This window comes from Pelobates fuscus, chromosome 11 (genome assembly GCF_036172605.1).
Source record: "Pelobates fuscus isolate aPelFus1 chromosome 11, aPelFus1.pri, whole genome shotgun sequence".
Lineage (NCBI taxonomy): Eukaryota > Metazoa > Chordata > Amphibia > Anura > Pelobatidae > Pelobates > Pelobates fuscus.
The window spans coordinates 105354288-105374970 of record NC_086327.1 but is presented as its reverse complement, the minus strand read 5'-3'; the positions used below and the strand labels follow the sequence as shown (position 1 = coordinate 105374970).

At 39.9% G+C, this 20683-nt stretch overlaps 1 protein-coding gene across 1 annotated transcript; it reads right to left on the bottom strand.

Annotated features, from left to right (window-relative positions):
• Positions 1–1481: 1481 nt before the first annotated feature.
• Positions 1482–11709, bottom strand: LOC134576947 (protein kinase C theta type-like). Its single transcript, XM_063435611.1, has 11 exons — positions 11580–11709; positions 10903–10985; positions 7699–7869; positions 7495–7586; positions 6423–6558; positions 4883–5050; positions 4148–4276; positions 3536–3940; positions 3113–3292; positions 2447–2626; positions 1482–1595 (listed from the first exon to the last, which is right to left on the bottom strand). Exons 1-11 carry the CDS (start codon positions 11707–11709, stop codon positions 1482–1484), a joined length of 1788 nt encoding a protein of 595 aa, XP_063291681.1.
• Positions 11710–20683: the final 8974 nt, after the last annotated feature.

Here is a 20683-nt window from a genome sequence, read left to right as displayed (position 1 = left end):
GCGGAGAGTCTTTCTTTTGTCAAACAACTCCATACTAGACAAAACCATGGAGACTGTTCCCATATGCTCATAGCACATAACCATTACAATGACCTGTAGTAGTTATTGTTCTTACAGTTTACCTCATATATGCCCACCTTTCTCCTATCAGCCCACACTTAACAATATCAACATACCTGTTCGTGCTTCTTCCACACAGAAAGCACACAATTCTAATTTATTGAAGAAATGTTAATAACACCTTATTGTCATACCTTTTGTGTGGCAATATTGGATGTTCTTCCTACACCTGTTGTCTCCTTAACAAAGTCCTAAACGGTTCTTCCAGTTCAGATTTTCCTTATCTTTTTAAGACTCACTCTGGTCCTCCTTCTTTTTCTTTCTTTTATTGTCTCTCTATGCTGATGATACTTCTGGGATTGTCGTCCCCTGCTACAGGGGAATAGAGGATGAGAATTACTGCAAACCGTCTACAATGAAAAGCAAAACCCGTATATTTCAGATTTGGGTCTTTATTGGACAGTATCCTGATTACATATCAAAACAAATGTGCAAGATTTCAGGGTCAAGTTTTAAAATAGTTTGTTATTTATATTAGAAAGCCCAGGATTCTAATTAATTAAAGCAATGCTAATAACATCTTATTTTTGTACCTTTTGCGTGGCAATGTTGGATGTTCTTTCTACACCTGATGTTCTTCCTGCTCGGCCAGTTCAGATTTTCCTTATCTTTTTAAGACTCACTGTGGTCCTCCTGCTTTTTCTTCCTTTTATTGTCTCTCACTGCTGATGATATTTCTGGGATTGTTGTCTCCTGTTACAGTGGAGAAGGGGATGAGATTTACTGCAAACCGTCTACAATGAAAAGCAAAACCCGTATATTTCAGATTTGGGTCTTTATTGGACAGTATCCTGATTACATATCAAAACAAATGTGCAAGATTTCAGGGTCAAGTTTTAAAATAGTTTGTTATTTATATTAGAAAGCCCAGGATTCTAATTAATTAAAGCAATGCTAATAACATCTTATTTTTGTACCTTTTGCATGGCAATGTTGGATGTTCTTTCTACACCTGATGTTCTTCCTGTTCGGCAAGTTCAGATTTTCCTTATCTTTTTAAGACTCACTGTGGTCCTCCTGCTTTTTCTTCCTTTTATTGTCTCTCACTGCTGATGATATTTCTGGGATTGTTGTCTCCTGTTACAGTGGAGAAGGGGATGAGATTTACTGCAAACCGTCTACAATGAAAAGCAAAACCCGTATATTTCAGATTTGGGTCTTTATTAGACAGTATCCTGATTACATATCAAAACAAATGTGCAAGATTTCGGGGTCAAGTTTTAAAATAGTTTGTTATTTATATTAGAAAGCCCAGGATTCTAATTAATTGAAGCAATGCTAATAACATCTTATTTTTGTACCTTTTGCATGGCAATGTTGGATGTTCTTTCTACACCTGATGTTCTTCCTGCTCGGCCAGTTCAGATTTTCCTTTTCTTTTGTAGAGTGAATTCCAACTCACTCTGGTTCTCTCTCTGCTTTGTCTTCCTTTTATTGTCTGTCACTGCAGATGGCACACCTGATACTGTTGTCTCCTGTTAAAGGGTAGAAGGGGATGAGTTTTGCTGTAAAACGTATACAATAAACAAAAAAAAGTCAATTTTAGGTTGGTCATTTGGGTCTTTATTGGACACTATCCTGACTACACTTCAAAACAAATCAAGCTTTAAAATATATTTAGTTACTCATATTGGAAAATGTATTGAGTCACTGCTTATAACACCTGATTTGTACCTTTTGCGTGGTGGTAGGTGATGTTTTTCCAGTGCCAGATGTCTCCTCAGATTCCCTTTTTCTTTTTTGATGCAAATTCGGACTCACTCTCTCTCTTCCTTTTATTGCCTCTCACTGCAGCTGACACACCTGCGATTGTTGCCTCCTGCTGCAGGGGAGAGGAGGATGAATTTTTCTGCAAACCGTCCACAATAAACAAAAAGAAAAAACTTCCATTTTAGATTGTCCATTTGAGTCTTTATTGGACACTATCCTGATTACACATCAAAACAAATGTCCAAGATTTCAGGGTCAAGTTTTTCAAGTATTCATATTAGAATAAAGTAAACAAACAATACAAAGTCCCAGTATGTGAATCCTATTCTGCTCAGCTAGGAAGTGGGATCCCTCCTAATATTCCCACCAGCCTGCACATTGAACCTAACGTTGTTGGCTCTGTACTTGTGAGTACAATACCTATCGAGTATTATATATGTATATGTACCAGACCACATTGCACTAGGTTGTGTCTCTTTATATATTTTCAGCTATCTGTGATACCTGAAACCAAGGTCCACCTTACACTCCACCTAATATGTATGTAAATATTCATATTAGAATGTCCAGGATTCAAATTTATTGAGTCTTTGCGAATAACACCTGATTTTTGTACCTTTTCCATGGTGGTAGGTGTAGTTCTTTCTATGCCAAATGTCTCCTGAGAAGGTCCTGGTGTTGGTTCATCCAGTATAGATTCTCTTTTCTTTTTTGGAGCAAATTCGGGCTCACCCTCTCTCTCTCTTTTCCTTTTATTGGCTCTCACTGCAGATGACACACTTGACATTGTTGTCTCCTGTTACGGGGGAGAAGGGGATGAGTTTTGCTGTAAACCAGCCACAATAAACAAACAAACAAAAAAAACAACTTACATTTTAGATTGTTCATTTGGGTCTTTATTGGACACTATCCTGATTATACATCAAAACAAATGTCCAAGATTTCAGGGTCACGTAAACAAACAATACAAAGTCTCAGTATGGGAATCCTATTCTGCTCAGCTAGGAAGTGGGATCCCTCCTATTATTCCCACCAGCCTGCAAATTGAGCCTAACGTTGTTGGCTCTGTACTTGTGAGTACAATACCTATCGATTATTATATATGTATATGTACCAGACCATATTGCACTAGGTTGTGTCTCTTTATATATTTTCAGCTGTCTGTGATACCTGAAGCCAAGGTCCACCTTACACTCCATCTAATCTGTATGTAAATATTCATATTAGAATGTCCAGGATTCAAATTTATTGAGTATTTGCTAATAACACCAGATTTTTGTACCTTTTCCATAGTGGTAGGTGTAGTTCTTCCTATGCCAAATGTCTCATGAGAAGGTCCAGGTGTTGGTTCATCCAGTTCAGATTCTCTTTTCTTTTTTGGAGCAAATTTTGACTCACCCTCTCTCTCTCTTTTCCTTTTATTGGCTCCCACTGCAGATGACACACTTGACATTGTTGTCTCCTGTTACGGGAGAGAAGGGGATGAGTGTTGCTGTAAACCAGCCACAATAAACAAACAAACAAAAAAAAAAACTTACATTTTAGATTGTTAATTTGGGTCTTTATTGGACAATATCCTGATTACATATCAGAACAAACGTCCAAGATTGCAGCATCAAGTTTTCATATATTTTTTAGATATTTTTATTAGAGAGTCCAGGATTCTAACTAATTGAAGCAATGTAATGACATCTTATTTTCATACCTTTTGCATGGTGGTAGGCGATGTTTTTCCTATTCCAAATGTCAGATGAGAAGGTCCTGGTGTTGGTTTGATCACTTCAGATTTTCTTTTCTTTTTTACAGTGAATTCTGACTCACTCTGTCGTTCTCTCTTCCTTTTCTTTGCTCCCACTGCAGATGACACTGCTGGAGTTGTTTTCTCCAGTTGCAGGGGAGAAGGTGCAGGTCCAACAGATGATCCTCCTCCTGTTGATATTTCTGCAGATTGGGCTGCAGGAAACTTGGCTAAATCAATCCATTTGGGGTTGATGTAACTGAACCCATCAAATAGCCTTTGATCTTCTGAATCAAGGGATTCCTCTGAAGACTCATCAGAAGATAATTCGAGCTCCATGCTCCCAGATTCTTCTAAACTCTCTGATGATGCCTATATACAAAAGATATAAACAATGATGTTCGTATATGTTAGGCAAACATCTTGCCATGCCCCCACTAACTTTAGCTCAACACAATTTGGAGCTCAGAGTTCTCTTAAAGTAAAACCATTGAAGCAGAGGAAGGTCTTTTCAAAAATATGGGACCCCACAAGTGACAGTTCTGCTTTAAAGGTTCAGAATTGTATTCATGTACTTACTCTGCACAGACTTGAAGGGGGGGTAACTCTTCCGGCCTCTAGTTCCTTCCAGTCAATTGACTGGAAAAAGGGATGGTCTCGAATATTGCCGTTTTTTCCCAGGCGTTCAGATGGTATTTTGCACAGAAGCTGTAATGACGGCAAAATAAAGTAAAATCACTTCTGTCATTAATCATATACAACACATGCATTATTTCCATATAATAAAATATCAGTTTAAGTTCTAAATCACTGAAAATAAGTTGTATTTTTAAATGAATTATCTTTCAATAACACGTTGGTAAACATTTGTATTATCAGACTATTTATGTTACCCCAAATTACTTTATAAAGTAAAAAGGAAACATTGAGATAATATAATTAAATGAACACTATACTGTCAGGAATACAAAAGTGTATAAATATAATTTAGGTCCCAGCCCCCCTGTTAGAAAAGTAATAGGTGTGCACACTGTGCAGCACTGAGCCAGGAAGTACCTCTAGTGGCTATTTGAGGAGTTGCCACTAGAGGTGTTCCTAGACTGTAATGTAAACACTGCCTTTTTGTCTGTGAAAAGGCAGTGTTTACATTAAAAAGCCTGCTGGTACGGGCTATAGACACCAGAATGATTACATTAGGCTGTAGTTGTTCTTGTACTATAGTGTCCCTTTAAGGCTTTTTTAGGATATAATAAATGTAATATTTAATATCTTTCTTTTTCATGATATTATCCTATAATATACAATTAAACCCACCCTTTCTAAGATATCTCGTTCCTCAGGGCTGAGATCTGCTGGATAACTTGGTGTATCTTCATCTGAAACACTGCAGCCAAAGACATCATGCCCTGTAATCATCCTATACAAGATGACTCCAAAGGACCACCAGTCAGCACCAGCATCATAACTTTCGAACCTCAGCATCTGTCAGAAATATTGAGAGAAGAATAATTGACAAACTAGACACAGAACAGAACATCTTTCACAGTCACAAAACATTAATATATTGTAGAGCAAAGATACAGAGTGGGAGATTACAATAAGACCTGGTATTTTGTAAAAGAACTGAAATATTATCTAACAGATATACTTCTCTTTTGAAAACTTAAAAAAAATATTAAACCGCCCAGACTCTCCTCATGGACTCGATGGTGCTTGAGTCATGTCCTTATAGGATAAGCCATTAAAAAACATGATTTCCTCCCTTTCTATAATTTATTAGAGATTATTAGTGACCATAACAATAAAAGCAAAAATATGGAAGTGTAACAATATATAGTGCATTAAAATATATTATAAAATGCATAACATTGAAAATGGTAAAAGTGCAAAATTCAAGACATTAATCCATAAAACTATATCCCCATATTAATTAGTGTATGGATTAATTAATTGTGCATATTTACCATATTCTATATTGTGCACTTAATGGTATATTTTTATGCACTACATATCATTGCACGTTTGCATTTTTTGCTCATACTTTATTATATTGTGGCCATTAAACATGTGGTCTCTTTAAGATTGTCCTACTTGTTACATAGCAAATGTAAATATTTATAGCTATTGGGCGTACTCTCTTTCCTATGTTAATCTCTGATACACCTATTCATTGCACAACTATTGTATTGATTCACTTAGGGCTGAGAGAGACCCCTACATGGGTTGAAATGTTTCCCGTATTGTGTTCTGTTACCCAACACATTGGATTGATGATCACTCAAAAAATAATTGGTCCCTTTGTTATTTAGATGCCTTTTTGGTTTTCGGCAAAATCAGAGTTAATTTTGTATCATTGATTTTTTTTTTTAAAAAAGGCTTTTGCTGTCACTTATAGATATACACTGGCTACTTATTGTTATATTTAGTGTCACTTTAAAGAAAATACAATTTCATTTCCCTCCCTCTAAATAGAATGAAAGGTTGTTTGAGCAGGGCCCTTAACACCCTCTGTTCCTCTGCGTCCAACTCGTCTTTTAGCAAATACATGTCTGTTAGTCCACCTATTGTACAGCGCTATAGAATTTGTTGGAGCTTTATAATATTGTCTTGTTAGCCAAATGGTTAGATAAAAACCCGATTTAGCTTTGCATTAATTTGAGCTTTCTAATTGTTTCCACCATGCTGTTGGCATAGCAGTAAAGATGGCATCTAATGGTGCCGAGAGTTGTAGCCATTCAGGTTTTGTTTGTTTTTTAAAGTCAAGGACTTTACAAAGTATTTGTTTTCCCACTGGCTTTATTAGTTAGTTATGTTTCAAATTAACATTTTACATCATTTACAGTTTGTCCCCTACCTCTGGAGCCATGTATCCCATTGTGCCGGCACCGTATGTGTCAGTGTAGTCAAACACATTTTCTATTGCCAGACCAAAATCCGCTATTTTCACGTGACCTGATCTGTCTAATAAAACGTTCTCCGGCTTAATGTCTCTGTAAAGAAAGAAGACCTTACAATGAGTGATAAAGCATCGAGATTGAGAAATAATTACACAAACATTAAATAGAAAGGTAAAACAGATTACCTATGGATTATTCCATTCCCGTGTAGGTATTGCAGCCCACACACAAGTTCAGCGGCAATAAACCTGATAGAAAGAAACATGAATAATCTTTAGCCACATTTCATTTTAAAGCATTAAAAAATGTGCCAATCACAATGCTGCAGCGAAAAGATGGCTACAATATTGCCGGCCTAATGGTTGCACAATTTTTGCAATGCCAATTCTGAGTTGCCAAAATTAGATGATTATATATCTGGATTAAAGCAATAGTAACTAAAAGAGCTTAGTTTTATAATGACTGAATATAATCGATTTCTTTTTGCTATCTTGTATTAATGAATGATGGAGCAGGAGTTGTTTTAAGTAGCAAAAAGGTGATTTTTCTAAAAATGAAAGGAAAAAGTCAGTGGTTAGTTGATCTCCCATTCACCGCACCCACAATGAGAAGAAGCAGGTTTCCCCATACATCCAGTCTGTAGTATGAGTGACCATTCTTCAGTGTGAGGATAAGACATTGCCCTGTCAGCTTATACTAACTGCATATGTGGAGGTAGCAGGCATAGCAAGACTCAGCCACACAGGGCAAAACCACTACAATAAATGGCATTAAAACAAATGTCTGGAGTAGTGGAGGAAAGAGTGATATAATCATATTTTTAGCCACCAGAACCAGACATTGGGGACACTACTTGGGTACTCTAAAGTAAAGGGTGTCTCTGACGGCACAGAAAAAGTCTTCAGAAAAAAATAAATATATACTTTAAACTGTAAATTGCCAACCTATTCTCATACTAGGAGATACTACTGCTCCCCATGTTTCCCTCTATTTCTCTTTTACTTTCATGTATCCCCCTTCAAGCATTACCTCACTGCTTCTCTGTCCAGGTTCCCATGCCTTTCCATGATTTGTTCCAGATGTCCTCCGTTCACGTATTCCATGACAAAGAATAGACGCTTCTGTTTGGAAAGAGCGATCAAACTAGTTAAACGAAGAGTCTACATAAAATCATACGTGTTGTATGTTTCTTGTAATTAACGGGTGGCTAGACATTAAATATTGTTTTCTTACCTCTGTCTGAAAAGTGGCGAAAAGGTTGGTAAGGAAGCGGCATCCAGTTGCAACTTCCAACACTCGGCGTTCTAGTAGAGTGTTGTCCATATCATCATCTAGCAGCATATTCTTTTTAAGAATCTTCACTGCCACACTCTGCTTAGTGACATTATCTGTTGCCAACATCACCTGGAGAAGACACAGAGGAGTTTAGGACTGAAGAAGATTACTGGGCAACTTATTTCAATTATACTTAGCAAAAACTAACATTTTGGAGGATCTTTATGATGAAAGGTAGATCATTGTATATAAAATACAATAACTTCTATCTGGATATTATCAGTATCTGATATATAGACTCTGACCTTTGATTTATCATCCATGAAAGCTGGGTGGGGAACATGGTATAACTAAAACACCTATTGTAGCTAGTTTGGCAATCATTTCATTTAGTAAGAGACTTCACTTGTATGATTAATTATTAGCTACATAGTGTACCCCAAACAGTTTATCTGAATGTGGATTGACCACAGATAGAAGTGCCTAGGCCCTCCTACATTATTCAGTCCGTCATTAAGAATAAATCCAGACATACCTGCCGTATAGCTTCTACGTCTATTCATTATTTTAACTATTTATTGACTTTGGCTAAATCGTTTTTGCTTTTTTAACCCCTTAAGGACTGGACTTTTTTTGCGATGTTGTACATTTGCGACCAGGCATCGTTTTACACTTTTGTGGTGTTTGTGTTTAGCTGTAATTTTCCGCTCTCTCATTTACTGTTCCTATACAAATTATATATTGTTTTTTTCAGGACAAAAGGGGCTTTCTTTACATACCATTATTTATATAATCTCATGTAATTTAATTTTTTAAAAATGAAAAAATATGATGAAAAATTGAAAAAAATACATGTTTTTTTACTTTTATGTGAAAAATCTTTTATTCATCTACAAAAGCGAATGAAAAAAACTGCTAAATAGATTCAAAATTTTGTCCTGAGTTTAAAAATACCCAGTGTTTACATGCTTTTTGCTATTTTTTTGCATGTTATAGGACTATAAGTACAAGTAGGATATTGCGGTTTCAAAACATACATTTTTAAAATGTATCAATAGTGACATTGTAACACTATTATCTGTCATAAATCGCTGAATAACACCCCACATGTACATATTTTTTTTAAAGTAGACAACCCAGGGTATTCAATATGGGGTATGTCCAGACTTTTTTAGTAGCCACTTAGTCGCAAACACTGGCCAAAGTTAGCGTTCATATTTGTTTGTGTGTGAAAAAAGTAAAAAACTAAATTAAACGCTAATTTTGGCCAGTGTTTGTGACCAAGTGGTTACTAAAAAAGACTGGACATACCCCATTTGCAATACCTTGGGTTGTCTTCTTTCGCAAATGGTATGCCATCATGGGGGTAATTCTCATTCCTGGGCTACCATACGCTCTCAAAGGCAACGTAACCAACCTGGCCATTTTCAATGTAAAAATATTTGACCCATATATTTGACCCTGTAACTTTCAAAAACGCTATAAAACCTGTACATGGGGGGTACTGTTATACTCAGGAGACTTTGCTGAACACAAATATTAGTGTTTCAAAACTGGAAAATGTATCACAACAATTATATCATCAGTAAACGTGCTGTTTATGTGTGAAAAATGCAAAAAAAGTCACTTTCACTGACAATATCATCGCTGTGATATGTTTTACTGTTTTGAATCACTAATATTTGTGTTCAGCAAAGTCTCCCGAGTAAAACAGTACCCCCCATGTACAGGTTTTAGGGTGTCGTAGAACGTTACAGGGTAAAATACAGTGCTAGCAAATTAAATTCTCTAGACTTTCGGCCTGGGTTGGCAGGCAGGTCCCTTAAATTGCAATCAATAAAATAACTTAATTATGTAAAAATATTACATAAATACGCACGTAGAATTTAAATATATGTGCATATTTATATATTTGAAGTCTTCATGTATATTTATATAATTATTTATGTCATTTTGTATATGGACATATGAATAGTTCGTATTCTTTTTATTTATTTATATATACATAGATATATATACAATTTCATTCTAAGTGTATTTTGATATAAATATATATATATTAATATCAAAATACAGTTAGAATAACATTTCGTATAGATATATAATTTTTTTTGAATTTTTATTATTATTTTTAATTTTTTTAATTTAATTTAAATTATTTATTATTCGTATTTTATAATAATATATATATACAATATATATATAGTTATTATATATATTATATATATACGTGTGTAAATTAATTATAAGTGTATTTTTATATTAATATATGTACATATTAATATAAAAATACACTTAGCATGACATTATATATATGATATATAGACATATATTATATAGGTATAATATATGTCTATATATCATATATATATACACATATATAATAATATTTTTTTTTTTATTAACTTTCACTTTAAATTTTTTTATGATTTTACACTTGCAGGGAGACTGCCTGTCAGCACAGACAGTCCCCCTGCAGGCAGAGACTAGGACACCTATTGTGACCATGTGGTCGCCCTGTTGGGCGATCACATGGCCCCAGGGGTCCTAATCCGCCATGGGGAGACTGTCTGGGCTGCAGGCAGTCTCCCCACAACGGGAGCAACGCCGATCGCCGCCGGGGGAACGACGGCGATCGGGTAAGTACATTTTAAATTTAGGACGGTTCAGGACCGTCGTCGGTCGGCAAGGGAAAAATGCCGATGACGGTCCTGAACCGTCTTGCGTCCTTAAGGGGTTAAATTAAATTTTCTTAGAAATATTATGGGGACAATTTAACAACACAAAACAGACGCAGTTCCATGTGTAAAGTACTTATTGTTGATAAATATCCTATTGATTTCTATGTGATTGTTCTTATTTAGTATTTTGCCCTAAAAAAGTAGCATATATTTGCGTTTTGAAAAATCTCCTCTGTAGCTATTAATTGATTAATTGATTAATTTATTGATTGATTGATGGATCAACTAGAAATATCCATTTTTATATATGCCATAGCTATTACAATATAATGTTGCTGAAAGCATTCTGAAATATTCCTTTGAGAGTGGGAACAAAGCTAAAAGAAAAAGTTTACACTAGAGGGGGACAAAGTAGAAGTTTGAATATGTTACAGGTTGGAGTCTGGGGACCTGTAGAGAGAGAGGTTTAAATATGACATACCTTTCCGTAATTGCCTTCTCCAAGGAGTTGATGGAATGTAAACCTGTCTAATGAAAGAGCAGGCTGTTTCTCTTTATTTCCATCTATTGTAGGGGGAAAATATGGACATTTTAACAAACGTATATATAGATTCTTTGATATATCCTGAATAATGTATTTAGGCTCCGCATATATGATCATTTTGCTCCAAAAGGGGCCTAAAGTGCTAAAAGTGGTGCAGTCACCATAGAAACCAGAAGAACAACCAGGCACATGCCATCGGTGACTCGTCCAGTTTTACAATTTTGCACCACTTTTAGAACACAGCTCTTTGATAAACCCCCCTCAAGGACCATGAAATGTGTAAGGGGCAAACTATTCAATGGAAGTGATGGTCAAAACCAATTCACAGTGAGGACTGTGTGGAGCGTACACAATGTATATACAACTAGGAGGGTACATGGGAGTGTCCCAGTGCTAAGACACCAAGTCAACACCAAAATTGACTAAAGACTGTAAATCAGTGCATTACATATTTTATCTTAACTATCCTGTGATCTGGGTTGATGACAGTATCTAGATGACAGTATTCACTATATGAAATATAATATGATTATTTCTTTATTAATTTCCCTTTATATCACTAATAGAGACACCTACATCTATATCGTCCCTTCTTCCAATCTATAGATTCTCACCTTTAAGGTTCTTATTTCCCGTTTGCTTTCTACTCTTTGCATTTCTGCACGGTAGTTTCCCTCTCGTTTGCTGTTTCTTTGGATTATTAGTCTTTTCCTTCTTTCCCTTTTTGTTCTTGCCCTTCGTCATTATTGGTTGTTAAATAATTCACCAAAACCAAGACAAATAGGCAAAAAAGCTCAGCAAGAAAATGTCCTTGTTATCACTCAGAGGCACTAGAGAGGAATGTCAGACTACTGCAGCTTTGCATGATGTCAACCAGACTTGACTTGTGATGTCACTGAACAATGCAAGTGCTATGCTGCATCTGGACAATATATTTATCTGTATATATATATATATAATGAAAAAATAGAACTCCTGCGCTCCAACTGTCAAAATGTTGTACCCTGGTGCCAAGTCACAATAATAGTATAAAAAAATAGAAAAAATACCAGCACTCTGGGCTTTTCCAAATGTTGTTCTTTATTTTTCTGTCAATCCAGAGGGTCAACGTTTCAGCTCCAGTTCCTGATGAAAGCTCCGAACAGGGGCTGAAACGTTGACCCTCTGGATTGACAGAAAAATAAAGAACAACATTTGGAAAAGCCCAGAGTGCTGGTATTTTTTCTATTTTATATATATATATATATACCTCTCAAAATTTGGAATTTATTGTATCTGTTGCCCGATAATAAAATAAGCCAAAAAAGATCTGATTTATAGGAATTTACATTTTTCATATAGCTGAGTGCATGTGAATTGACTGAATATCAGCCATAAACTTGTTTTACCAACAGCTGGAAGATGTTTTTGTATCAAATTCTCTTTATTATATTTTCTTTAAACAGTACAACATTTCTCCCACCTTATTTCAGAATGATAAAACAATAAATACCAAAAGATTTTAGCTTCATTACATTACAATTTTCTATTATCAAGACGACATAGAAAACACTAAATTACATTAATTGTACATGTTTTGATTGTCTCAAAATTCCGTTTTATAGGAGCTTAGTTGACATATCAATAAGTATATGTAAGTGATGTAGAATTATTAAAAAATCTTATTGTATTTATATTGAATTGCTGCTCTAACTCTGTATTAACCTAATACTGTGACAAATCCTCCATTTTGTCCTCATAACCTGACTTCTTCATATGAAAACTACATTACATGACAGTATTTCTCAGCACATCTAATACAATAGACAAAGACTGTATTCTCCATAAGGATATGACTAACCCAGGAACTGTTGAATTTCCCCTAACTCGCAACACAGTATAATTTAAAGGCCATGAGAACACAGTAGTAATGAAATGTTCTATTCATAAGAGACCTTGCACCTAACCACGAGATTTGACATCACCGACCGAGTAAAATGACGCTCAAGACCCCTTGTCCCCCACCCGTGTCCGAAAAAGTACCACCTCTTGGTGGGTGGACACGGAACTAACCACTTAGCTTTTGATCCAATTAATTATATTGATAGGTGGACACTAACCCAGACACTTAACAATTAATCCAATTAATGATGTTTATTCACTGATATCTTGATAATCAATGATGACGAAAATGTCTCTTAAAAGGGCCTGCGCGCCCGCTGATTCTGCACTTGCCAATAAATTTCCTCGAAGTTATTTTAACCTGAACTCCGTGTGTCAGACTGAATTACTTCAGCGTATATACGCAATTCAATTCTCTTTAATTTGGACAGGAACAGATAGACACTTAAACATTTTGGTTTACTGAAAAAGTACCATAACAACTTTGGCGCCCGAACAGGGACTCCGGGCTATGTCTGGCCGGTGAGCCGTCCTAAGGAAGACAAGGGTGGACGGAGGAATCCAGGGGGAAGGAAGGGAGATTGATCACCTCCAGATACACGGTAGAGACTTCTGCAGAGCCACCGGTATGTTCCGGCCCCTTTGATTGACCCGTCCACGTGTCTGTGACTGCTTCCCGGGAGGACATCAAAGACAGGTAATATCTTGCCCGGAGTCTTATTACCCATTTGTTACCTGCATTTAGTCTATCTGTTGCCTGGGTGTGTCTAGTTTGGTTGCCCGGGCTGAATGTTTATTTGTTTCCCCTTTTTGGGATAAAGGGGGGGGTGGACCAGTGGTAGTTTGCTTGAGGGTCCTGTGTTTGTCTGTTTTCCCCTTTTTGGGATAAAGGGGAGGGTGGACCCGGGGGATTTGCCTGGAGTCCTGTTGCCTGTTTTACTCCTTTTAGGAGCCACGTGTTTGTGGCTGTAGGGAAAAAGGGGGGTTGACCTGTGGATGTGTTCCTGGGGGTCTTCTTTGCCTGTTTACTTCTTTTAGGAGCCTCGTGGCTGTGGCTGTAAGGAAAAAGAAGTTTGTGGAATTGTGGGATCTGTGTAGAATCATAGTTTCCTGTGATCCAATTTTGTGTCACTTTGATAGCCTAGCTAGCTTCACTGTGTGCTTTCGGACCATCCAGCTCTAGTTGAGTTGGGGACGTCCTGACCCGGACCATCCAGCTCTAGTTGAGTTGGGGACGTCCTGACCCGGACCCTTCGGCTCTAGTTGAGTTGAAGGTCCACTGATTATTTTAACTGTGGTAGGAGACTTAGCCTTGTGGCAGGGGACTCAGTTTCCTGGGGGGATTCAGGCAGGCATTGCTTGTTTTCCGCATCACGTGGTAGTGAGACTTATAGAGTGGGTTTTATAAGGGCACTACGGGAGTGAGGGTGGCGTGGCCACTTTAAGTGGACTGCTGTAACGAGGGAGGCTAGAAAGGATTTCGGACCGGTGTTAGCTGTTATCCTTGGCCGCTGGTAGTGAGACTTGAGGAAGTCATTCTCCGAGCGGGGACACTACGAGGTTGAGAAAGGTGACTTTGGAGTAAGCACATGTAGAAGGAAAGGGATTACTGTTGATTTCATTTGAACTGTGATGCATGCACTGTATTTCAACTGTACTGTTGTCTTGTTTGTTTAATGTGGAGTCATTTAAACTCCTGTATCTGTCTCTAAGGATTTTTCTTCCCTTACTCTTTACCTTTTCTACACTTCCTGTACTATTGTACTATCCACTCCCATTCCTCTTAATAGAGAAGTGATTGGTCACACACTTCTCACCTCGCTCCAATCCGTGTCTACCACCCCGGGTAGGCGGATTCAGTGACTAGTCTACGTTTTGGGAAGACGCACTTGAGAAAGACCCACGATTCTCAGGTGGCAGTCGAGCATTGTAGACGTTCCGGTTCAATTTTCCTTATCTTTCCCTATATCTGGGACGCTGGTGTAGGGGAGAAGGGATCATGGGGCAGGATTTAAGTAAGCCCAGTAAGGGCTGGTTAGCATGTGATTTAGTTGATGACAGAGAGGGTGAGGAGATGGTTAAAGGTGTTGAAAAGATTGCAAAAGTATGTAAAATTGCTGTGCCGACATGTGGTAGATTACAACCAGAAAGTTGGCGTAGATTGTTGATGGAAAAGAAAGGCAAGCTTGCAAATTATGATTTATTAAAAACAGCTGAAGCATGGTACAGAGTAGCAAAGGCTATTCAGCAAGAAGGTTGGGTTGAAGAAGAAATAATTCACAAGGGTGTGAAAATGTTTGTGTACCATAATAATTGTGTTGCTGGGGCTCTTCCTCAGCCAGCGCCCCAAAATGGCGCCCGGGGGATGTCTATCCCAAAGATCCAGTCAGTAATGGGAGATTGCCAGCTGATTAATCCTCCCAATCCCCATCCCGTCACCTCTCCCGTTTGCCCGGTCCTAAATTCTGATGGATCCTACTTTTCCCCTTCTCCCTCCCTAACATTCCCATCATCCTCATCCATCCCCAAGCCACCTTCTGAGTCTAATGCTAACATCTCATCTGCCATTCCTTCCTCACACTTTGTCTCCGTAGATAATCCTACCCTCCCATCTGCATCTGCCCAGTTCACTAACCCCTCCTCTCCTGCCACTGTCAATCTTGCTGATCCCATTCCGGCTCCTCCTCCTTCAGGCACCTTTACTGACTCTTCCCCACCCTCTCCCTCACCCGCCCCGACCACAGCCCAGTTTCCCACCCCCTCTGCTAATCCCTCCCCAACCTCACTGCCCACTCCAGGTTCCGCCCCAACTCCCACCCAAATGGCCTGGCCATACCCCTTCTCATACCCCTATCCTCACTGGCCATACCCCTTTCCCCAAGTCACTCCCCAGGTTCCGGTCATGCCCAGTCCGGTTCAGTCTGCCCCGGATGTGCCCACATCCAACATGGCCGCCACGTCTTCCCTTAACCCCAATGCAACTTCCTTCCCCGCCTCCAATATGGCGGCCCCCAGCCATTCAGCACCCCTGATGCCGGTGCTTCCCGGTGATTACCGGTCCCAAGGTTATGACCCAATGGCAACTCCCGCCTCCGGAGCTCCCTCCTATCCCCCGGCCCTGTCTCCTCAGGTGCTCCCCTCACGCAGAAGGTCCCAGATAATAGAGCTAGATGAGGAAGAGGATGACAGGCTGTCCCAGGGTTCAATGGAGGCTGCGAGAGCCCACCGTTCTATTGAAGATCCCTTCGGCCATCAGGGTCGGGGAGAACAGGCCCCTCCTAAATATGTCGCTTTTAACCCCACACAAGCTAGTGCTTTAATGAAATCTCTCCCTGACCCAGAGAAACAGCCTATGCCTTTTTACCGAGGGATAGTTCAGATACAAAAGACTTATTCCGCCGCCTGGCGTGACCTACTGAGCATTTGTGCTATTAAAGCAGGGGATGCATATTGGCCCAGCATGGCCCGCCACCTCAGTACAGATCTGCTTACAAGTGATGTTGATTATCCCTCCGGAGTAACCTTTTGCAATCAATTGAGAGATTGGGCTAAGGATAAACTTGCAGATCAAGCTGCTGGCCTTACTGATGTTGTGCAAGACAAAGGAGAATCAGTGGAAAGGTTTCATGCAAGATTATATCAAATGTTTACAGATTTGGGATTTGATCTCACTGACAAAATTCATTCACAAATGCTATCAGGTGCGTTTGTCCAAGGTGTTAAAGATTCCATACGCAAGGGAATCATTGCTGCACGCCCTGAATACAAGGTTGTTCCCCTAGATACGTTACTCCTAGTTGCTAGAGGTTTGGAATCTGCCCAAACCCCCAGAAGACCCAATTCAGCTCCTCTCATGGTGGCCCGTGCCACCCCCATCACCCCTGGCACCAAGGGTGTCAAGTTAGAGGACGTAACATGTTTTAATTGTGGGGCTAAGGGACACTACAGAAGTGACTGTCCAGAACCCAAAAGGGAACCGGGGGAGCCCAAAAAGTTTCCTACAGGGGAGCCCAAAAAGTTTCCCAAGCCTGCCCCGGCCCCTAAGACCATGAAAACGGTTCAAATTGTTGAGGAACCAGATGATGATTAGGAAATTGGCAAACCTGTGTCATTAACCCCTGTCATGGCAGTGTTTACAGGGGATAAGGGGGGGGGGGGCACTTGCCACAGTGACTTTACCCATTGAAGGCCAACCTACCACATTTCTTATCGACACAGGCGCAGCCCGAAGTGTTCTCAGAGAACAAGACCTGCCAGACCCATCTTTCTTGTCAAGTATTGATGTCTCCTGTGTTGGAGTGGATGGCCAACCGAGACACAGTCCTCTAACAACCCCTCTGCGGGTTGGCACAAGCTTACTTGCTCGTTTTGTAGTTTCCTCCACATGCCCAATTAACCTGTTAGGCGCTGATGTCCTTTCACGCCTGCAGGCGTCTATAACCTTCACTCCAGATGGACAGGTAGAAATGTCTACACCTCTATCTGTTTCTGACACTTCAGCCCTGTGCTCCTTACCTTTGATGCTGCAATTAGATATACCCAATGAGCAAGCAGCAGAACCTAGGTCCAATTTCCCAGAAGAGTTAAAAACTCAGGTGCCTGCTAAGTTATGGTCCTCAGGCCCAGAGGATATAGGTCATCTAAATGTCCCACCTGTGGTGGTTAAGCTTATCCCTGGAGCTAAGTTACCAAGGAAACCACAATATCCTCTAAAACCAGCACAGGCTGCAGCCATTTCTATTCACATCAAAGCACTCCTGGAAAAGGGTGCTTTAGTGGAGTGTAAATCAGAATGTAATACTCCATTATTTCCTGTGAAGAAGAAGACTCTAAAAGGTGAGCCAGTAAAGTACAGGATGGTTCAGGATCTCCGTGCAATCAATGAAGCCACTGTCCTGGACACCCCTCTTGTACCAAACCCCCATACCCTGCTCTCTGGCGTCCCACCTTCTGCAAAGTATTTCACAGTCATTGATCTAGCTAATGCCTTCTTCAGTGTTCCACTAGATCCATCCTGTCAATACCTGTTCGCTTTCACCCATGAAATGCAACAATATACATGGACTGTCATGCCCCAAGGGGCACAAAATTCTCCAAGTCAATTTGCCAAAGCCATGTGTACTATTCTTGACCCATGGCAAGCTGAACACCCAGAAGTTGTTTTACTCCAGTATGTGGATGATTTGTTGCTCTGTGGAGATGATATACCCACTACTGAAAAATGTTCAATTAGTCTGCTTTGCTATTTGGCAGAACAAGGATGTAAAGCTTCGCTTCTCAAGCTGCAATTCTGTCAACCCTCTGTGATTTTCCTTGGACATTGCCTATCTCAAGGTACCAGACATCTCACTCGGGACCGAGTCAGAACAATTCTGGACATTCAACCCCCAAGGACTTCAAAATCTCTTCATGCCTTCTTAGGCCTCATTTCCTACTGCAGAGCATGGATCCCAGAGGCCTCTCTGCTTATGCAACCTCTCTACGATGCACTCAAGTCAGATCCATTCGGCCTGACCAACGAAGCTCTGGACAATTTCAAATCTCTTAAACGTGCCATTGTCTCTGCTCCTGCCTTGGGCCTACCAGACTATACCAAGCCTTTCAAATTATTTGTCTCTGAAAGACTAGGTCATGCTACAGGAGTTCTTACCCAAACTAATGACTTAAAAGGCCGCCAGAGGCCTATTGGATACTTTTCATGCCAACTGGACATTGTGGCTAGAGGGACCCCTTCCTGCCTTAGGGCTGTTTTTGCTGCAAGAGAACTTATTGAAAGAACTTCAGACCTGGTCCTTGGCCACCCGTTGGTTGTTTTGGCCCCTCATGACATCTCTGCCATTATCAACCAAGTCCAGCTCAAGCACGTGTCTCCCGCTAGACACCTACGTCTGCAATGTCATCTTCTTCTGCCTGACAACATCTCTATACAAAGGTGTCAAGTTCTTAACCCATCCACTCTTCTTCCACTCCCTGAGGGGGGTATCTACTATGGGTTTGTCACAGATGAAACCTACATTTACCTTCTCTGTGGATGTATCAAGAAAATGCATCCACATTTAACTTTTCACGAGGACAAGACACCTCTCTGTGAAGGTCCAGATTACGCCTTCTGTACCATGTGGTACAAGCCAGACATTACTCCTGAACCTTGCTATGAAGATGAGCTCTACCACTGGTTTGAAGTAAAGCTCACTGCCCAAGATTTCTATTGTGACTCGGAAGGCAACAGCATGGTCCTGATCCAACTGCCCCCAGAACTCAATTACCTATACCATCATTGGGATACTGCTATTCCACATATTCCTGTTACCAAGTTAAAGACAAGATCATGGAATGACCTTGGGCCCATGGCAAAATTATGGGCCACCATGGATGAATCACAACTACAGGAAAATGGCATTGCCAAATACCCAGCAACTGACCTTCTTGAAGCATGGCCACGACATTTCCTGGAAAAAGAATTTAAAGACCTAGTTATAACAAATGACTATGACCCAGAAACTCCTCATGACTGTTTCGAACAGATGAAAATGGAAACAGTACACTTACCAACTGTACATGAGAATCCATTACCGGATCCGGATTTTACTCTGTTTGTGGACGGTTCAAGGTATGCTGATGAAGAAGGAAAATACCATACAGGATATGCCGTAACCACAACAGGGGAAGTTCTCAAGTCATCACCTTTACCGCCAGCAATGTCTGCGCAAGAAGCTGAATTGCAAGCCCTGACTTCAGCATGCAAGATTTCCAAGGGAAAGCGTGCCAACATCTATACAGATTCAAGATATGCTCTGGGTGTGGCACATGACTTCGGCCTCATTTGGAAGACAAGAGGATTTCTTACCACTGCCGGTACACCAGTCAAACACAGCTCTGCAATCAAGGAACTAATGGATGCCCTCCTACTCCCTGAAGAAGTGGCCGTTTTGAAAGTAAAGGCACATGGGAAATTGGATTCAGATGAAGCAAAGGGCAACCATTTGGCCGATCAGGCTGCTAAGCAAGCAGCCAGAGATTTGCAGGAAGTGGATGAAGAAGTGTCCGGTCAAGAAGAAGAAGTTCCTATCTTTACCTTACAAACTCTTCCTACCGACCTAAGAATTCTACGAGAACAACAAGCTATAATTACCCCTGAAGAAATCCAGAAATGGAAGAAGAAAGGAGCTGTCCTAAAGGACGGAATTTACTACAACAATTCTAAATTTTGCCTTCCAAAAAACTTATACCCAGCAGTTGTCCAATGGGCCCATGGGCCTGCACATCTGTCAAAAGACCTAATGGCCGCCCTCATTCAAAAATATTATGAAGCACCTGGAATCACAACCCTGATCAACAGCTTCTGCAGGGCCTGTGTCATTTGTGCAAAATGTAATCCAGGAAGACCAATCAAGGTGCCTGCAAAGCACCTAGCAAAACCCATGTACCCATTCCAGAGAATTCAAATTGATCATATCCAAATGCCCAAGAGTGGGTCTCATGAATATGCACTAGTAATGGTGGATATGTTCTCAGGCTGGCCAGAAGCCTACCCTGTAGCCAATATCACTGCAAAAACAACCGCAAGACGCCTACTCACAGACATTGTATGTAGATTTGGACTTCCAGAAGTCATTGAAAGTGATCAAGGCCCAGCTTTTACAGCAACAGTGACTAAAGAAATTTGGACTGCTCTGGGAGTGACCCTAGCCTTCCACACCCCTTACCACCCACAAAGTAGTGGTAAAGTAGAGCGCATGAATGGCACTCTAAAAGCCAGAATGTTAAAAATGTCACAAGAAACAAAAATGCCCTGGCCAGAAAGTCTGTCAATAGCTTTGTTCAGCGTTAGGCACAC

Bases quoted from the DNA above. Each gene is read 5' to 3' on its own strand.
- LOC134576947 (XM_063435611.1), bottom strand. From the start codon at position 11,709: ATGACGAAGGGCAAGAACAAAAAGGGAAAGAAGGAAAAGACTAATAAT. The intron at 6,559-7,494 runs GTAATGCTTGAA...CTTTCTTTACAG, and splicing joins CTGGACAGAGAAGCAGTGAG to AGACATTAAGCCGGAGAACG. The intron at 4,277-4,882 runs GTGGGTTTAATT...CCGTCATTACAG, and splicing joins AACGAGATATCTTAGAAAGG to CTTCTGTGCAAAATACCATC.